The sequence below is a fragment of the Monopterus albus genome, unplaced genomic scaffold (genome assembly GCF_001952655.1).
Source record: "Monopterus albus unplaced genomic scaffold, M_albus_1.0 scaffold89.1, whole genome shotgun sequence".
Taxonomy (NCBI): Eukaryota; Metazoa; Chordata; class Actinopteri; order Synbranchiformes; family Synbranchidae; genus Monopterus; species Monopterus albus.
The window spans coordinates 22,534-27,930 of record NW_018127969.1 but is presented as its reverse complement, the minus strand read 5'-3'; the positions used below and the strand labels follow the sequence as shown (position 1 = coordinate 27,930).

The window sequence follows — 5,397 nt, the reverse complement described above, 5'->3', positions numbered from 1 at the left end:
CAATCAGAGAGGATTTTATGTCTATCAATAAATGTGTCTAATCTGTTATTAAAGAGTTTTTCCAGAATTTTGGAAAACTGTGACAACAGAGGAACCGGTCTATAATTTGTGAAGTTGTGCTTATCACCAGATTTATACAGAGGAATAACCTTTGCTAGTTTCATATTGTTAGGGAACTGCCCAAGTCGAAACGGCATGTTAAAAATATGGGTTAATGGTTTGCATATCCCTTCAATTACCCATTTAACAGTTGTCATAGTGATGCCATCACTATCACTAGATGTTTTGTTACCACATTTATTCACTATCTCTATAATTTCCTTTTCAACTATTGGCTTCAAAAACATAGAACTCATGTTCCTTTCGATTGTATTATTATTTATAGTGCTGGATGTATCATCTGTACAAATGCTTCTTGCTAAACCAGGACCAACATTCACAAAGAACCTATTAAACTTATCTACTACATCCTCCAATCTATTGACCGGTGTATCATTATCCATAAAATATTGAGGGTAGTTACTCTTGCTGGAACTGTTTCTAATCAATTTATTTAATATATTCCAAGTACCTCTCATGTTATTTTTATTATCCTCTAATACTTTAGAGTAATATAGTTTCTTACATCTCTTTAAAATCTCAATTAATTTATTCTTATATGACTTATATTTTTCTTCCGCCATCTTTGATCTGTCCTTTATGAATTCCTTATATAACGCATTCTTCTTTTTACATGCATTCTGTAATCCCTTACTCATCCACGGTTTCCCACTGTAATTCCTTTTGTTTTTATACTGCTTACGAGGACAGTTCCTGTCATATACTCTCTTAAATATATTTAAAAATTGCTCATATGCTTTATCTAAGTCTTCCTCTCTGTAAACTGTTAAAGAGAAGGTGCAAAGCCCCTCCTCAGACTTTATGTTAGGAGCAGGATGTTAGATGTGTGGTACTCAATGCAAAGTCTACTTTTTTCTGTATAATTTATTTGCTCTAGGTCGTATGATACATGTACATTCGTCTTTGTATACATCATACAAAAATGAAAAAAAAAAATTATAGGGTCAAACACCAAGTGATATCAACACAAATTTATCTAATCATAATACAGCATGCCATGTGCATTTGCAGGTCTCACCTGAGGGTACCTTTAGGTCAATGCTATTGCAGTAGTCAGTGTAGCAACAGTGGATGTTGAGGAAGCCTTCTGCACCGAGGCAGTAGAACGGCTGTCCAGGGGGCACGAGCTTGTCCCGTGTGATGCAGATACGGATGTGCTGCTCTTGCCCATCAATGAAGGAGGTGGAAGCCATGCAGGCCCCATCGGTCTCACACTGAGAGCCAGTTTTCTCACACCTGGTAGTGGTGCAGTTACACCAAAGGGCTGCAGAGACAGATGGGGGCAGAGGAAGCAAAACTGTATGAAATATAACTTTGATCAGCACACACTGCACAAAGATAGTGGGTGTACATCTTGTGTAAATTTACTGTTACGAAACATATTAAAATGCTGTATTTTGTTCTCAGCTCAACATACTGTTGTACATATTGATACTAGGCAGGTTTTTGGTATTTAAAATGACAAAATAAAGTATATCAACCATACAAAATATGGTTGTTTTTTTAAGCGTACTGCTGATGCCCACTAAGAAAGTCACTTTCGGCTTTTCCCGTTTAGGGGTCGCCACAGCGAATCGTCACACTTATGACTCGCATGTTGACATTTGGCACGTGTTTTACGCCAGATGCCCTTCCTGACGCAACACTGACTTGAACCCGGGCTGCAGCGGCGAGAGCTACTCAACAAACTGAAATTTTTTAAATAAACTGTGGGTGGTGGTGAGGTACCTTATGAAACACAAATGCACTTCTTCAACATCTTACTTTTGGGACTCCAGTAAAGATAACTGAAAAATGAGGCATGAAGTTTATGGGTTGACCAGGGCTGGCACTGGATACCCCCAGAATCTGACTGGCCACTCCTGGTGCCACACCTGCCAGAATCAAAATGTGATGCTTATCAGTATTAATGAATGAAAATGAAAAAGAAAGATATACTGTTGCCTTAAATACAACTAACATTTTACTGATGTTTTGTAATTGATATTGGTCAAATTAGTTTTATTTTATATCATACGTGAGGTATGATATTAGTATTCATTTCTTCAACTGTGCTGTTGTGGAGTACTTGATTCTCCTCAGTGGGTGGAACCACTGTGCAACAGTGATGTCACTGGCTGGGAGCAGAAAAGGGGGACAACCAAAGTTAGCTAAAGAAAACACTACATGTGCCTCATTGTTACACAAAATACATTATTGGATTCTTAATAATGTATGGTTTGTTATTTGATAGAACTAAGCGTTAAATTTAGTGTTTACATGTATTTCAAACGCACCAACCCTCTGAGTCTGTGCCCCAGCCTGACCACCCCATTTATAATTTTCTAGATTCACCCCTGTAAGAGTTTATGCATGTAGGAGTACAGATTAAATGAACAGCTGTGGCTGTTATTGGACTAACAAGACACTCAGACTTCCTGTGTGAATCTGAGTAATGTTATTAAGACACAGACATAATGTGACATTCCAGTAATTCTGAAAGGTCCCCAGTGGATTCTCAGTAGAAAATAACCTTCCTAGAGCCTGTGTTATGAATGTGTTGGTTGGAAAACCCACACACATGCAGCCGAACTTGTATCATCTACATCAAATGAAGGAAACAGAGTTAATGCGTTACAACATCTTTTGTGGCACTGACTCACACAGTGCCAACACCTACTTGGCAGATGAAGGGAAGCAGAACAACCATAGAAAGATTAAGGAAGCTAAATGCTGATTAAACACAAAAAGCAGACTGGCTTTTCAGACTTTCCATAGCTATGAAACACTGGTCTATTTTTATAAAACCACACCAGCTGTAAGTAAAGTTTTAGAGGTGAAAATAATGAAGCCAAGGGACTGACCAATGCCGTTCTAACACTGTAACAAACAATAGTAAATGGTGTTTTCTGAATATTTACCTCTAAAACAAAAACACTATGAGCGGTTAAAATGAACTACAAAATAAAAAAAATGTTTCCCTTTGAAACATACAACAGTTCATATCACAACTGGGAGCTCAGAGTACCGGGTCATCTTTACTACAGCTGTTCTGTTTTCAGTTTAACACAGCAGGATTGAGTGGCCCTGCTTTGTGGCAACATGTCTTACAGCTCAAGCAACATGTTGATGTTTCACACTTTTACATCAAAGGTACTCAATCGAGTCACCTCAATGTGCACAATAACTGTGTGGAAATACAAAGGGAGTGCTGTAGTTCCAGTACCACATGTTCCTGTGCTAGAAGCAAAGAGAGGGAACAGCACAGTTCAGTTTCTATTTTAACAGAAAATTAATCAGCAACTATTCTAATATTTGACTTTCATTTTTTGCACAGACCACCACTGAAACTAAAGATTCTCTAGCTTCAAATTCTCAAATGTGAAGATTTGCTGCTTTTCCATTTATCATTGAAAACTGAATATCTTTGCAGTTTTCAGACTGTAAAATTATTTGTTGGCAATTAAAAACAATTATTGATACACTGCAAAGACCGCCAACTATTTATATTATAATGAAAATGAATGTTCGTTAAAGCCCTATAGTTAGATCAGTACTGGATTTAGAAAATGTTTGTATTAAACAGATTTTTACAAACATTCTCCAAAGGTTTTCAACTGAATTTACAGAGAATATGGATGGTAAATAAGGATGTTAAAAAGCACTTTCACACTATGAGAAGCCACACATTAACCAGCTGTTTATATTACATATAAGTGGGAACATATGCTATAAATAATAATAAAGAACACTGGTGAGAACAGTGAGTTAATATAAAAGGCATCCCAGGCTTGCAAGAGAAATACACAGCTGCAAAACTAAGCAAGACCATATAGCACAGTAATTCACAGTGGGCTACATGACAACAGTTACCTGGACACACGTTAACCTGCCATTTCAGACTAGCCCAACTAGCTCGACAGCAACAGGGTTATCACTTATATGAAATGTATTTAAACAGCAGGCCTACTCGTGTGTAGAGGGCTGGGCAGGTTTTCAATAGGAGTCAATTCAGTTTCTCGATCGGGTAGGCTAGCTAACCTAGCTAGCGTTAGCTAGCGGCTAAGTCCACATTAGATCGCCTCCATGCTGCTGTCTGTGGACCTGAGGGTTGTATGAACAAAACAAACTATTAAGTTACTCACCCTCACAGCTTCTGTACAGGGCAGCATGAACAACCACGACGGCTAACGAAATCCGCAGGTCAGCCATGACCAATAAAATCCCCGTTCATCGCATTACCACATTTAGTTACGTTAGATGTGGCGAGGCGTGATGATGACAGCTAACCAGGCTGTCAGGGAGCACAGACTAACGGTACATATGAACATGATCCACCAGCAGGCAGCAGCACAGTCAATATCTATCTTGTATGTCTTTTTTTTAGTTATTCTGTTTCCCTTAGTTTGTTCCAAGCCCACCTTTACTCGTATTACATCTACCTTTACACATTGTGTCTGTGTTTGTAGTTGTTTTGCATCCTCTGTTACTTAGTTTGCATCTCTTTGTAGCCATTGTATTCACTTTCCAACAAGAAATATAGTAACGTTATTACCAATCACTGGTGTCCCTGGGTCCCTTCAGTAATCCATCCATAGTTAACATACAGGTGTTGTCACCTTATAACACAGTTTTCACAACCAGCAGATACAGGGGAGCATTAGCCTTCACAAATTCCTAAGAAGAATGTCTGGTTCTTCAGCAGCTAAATGTAATTACAAATAAATTTAGGACGATGAAAGACTATTTCATTCAAACATTCTGCTGTTTGAGTCTAGGAAGGTGGTGTACAATTGCTTTGTCAGTGCTTTTCTGCTGAACATAGCTGCAGCTGCTGATGAGAATGGGAAACCAAAACAATGGGCAAAAACAGACTGAATTACTGCATAGACTGCAGTGCAGGTTCATCACTATGAGCACTTTATTTTACAAGATATTTGACATTACACATAGATATTGGATCCATAGTAGGTCAAAGTGTTTATTTGTCATATGCACAGTTAGGAAACGTGTTTCCCTCTACAATGAAATTCTTACTTTGCCATCCACATGAATGCCACAAAATACAAATGAAATATAAAGTAGATAAATAAGTAACACAAATTCTAAGGCACTTTAAGCAGCAACAAATGTAGCAATATAATAAACAATATATAAGAATATAACAGAATGTATGCTGCATGGGAGCAGCATGTGCAGCAGAGTCATTTTGCAATTATGCATGTAACAAATAAGTAACACAAAATCTAAGACACTTTAAGCAGCAACAAATGCAGCAATATAATAAAAGAATATAAC

At 37.8% G+C, this 5,397-nt stretch overlaps 2 protein-coding genes across 4 annotated transcripts in view; one reads left to right on the top strand and one right to left on the bottom strand.

Annotated features, from left to right (window-relative positions):
* Nucleotides 1–4,396, bottom strand: part of LOC109964499 (activin receptor type-1B-like) — an 11,404-nt gene extending 7,008 nt beyond the window's left edge. Inside the window, exons 1-2 of one of the 2 annotated variants that reach the window (XM_020607830.1) lie at nt 4,245–4,396; nt 1,139–1,384 (exon numbers count right to left, since the gene is read on the bottom strand). In XM_020607830.1, coding sequence (XP_020463486.1) covers nt 1,139–1,384; nt 4,245–4,311 — 313 coding nt within the window. In that variant the 5' untranslated portion in view covers nt 4,312–4,396. Of the gene's footprint in view, nt 1–1,138; nt 1,385–1,848; nt 1,914–4,244 lie in introns of those variants that run through there. The other variant, XM_020607831.1, reaches the window with a different exon arrangement.
* LOC109964497 (rho guanine nucleotide exchange factor 25-like) overlaps nt 4,328–5,397 on the top strand; it is an 18,267-nt gene continuing 17,197 nt past the window's right edge. For both annotated transcript variants that reach the window (XM_020607829.1, XM_020607828.1), the window contains exon 1: nt 4,328–4,416. The gene's annotated coding sequence lies outside the window, so the exon portion shown is untranslated. The remainder of the gene's footprint in view (nt 4,417–5,397) is intronic.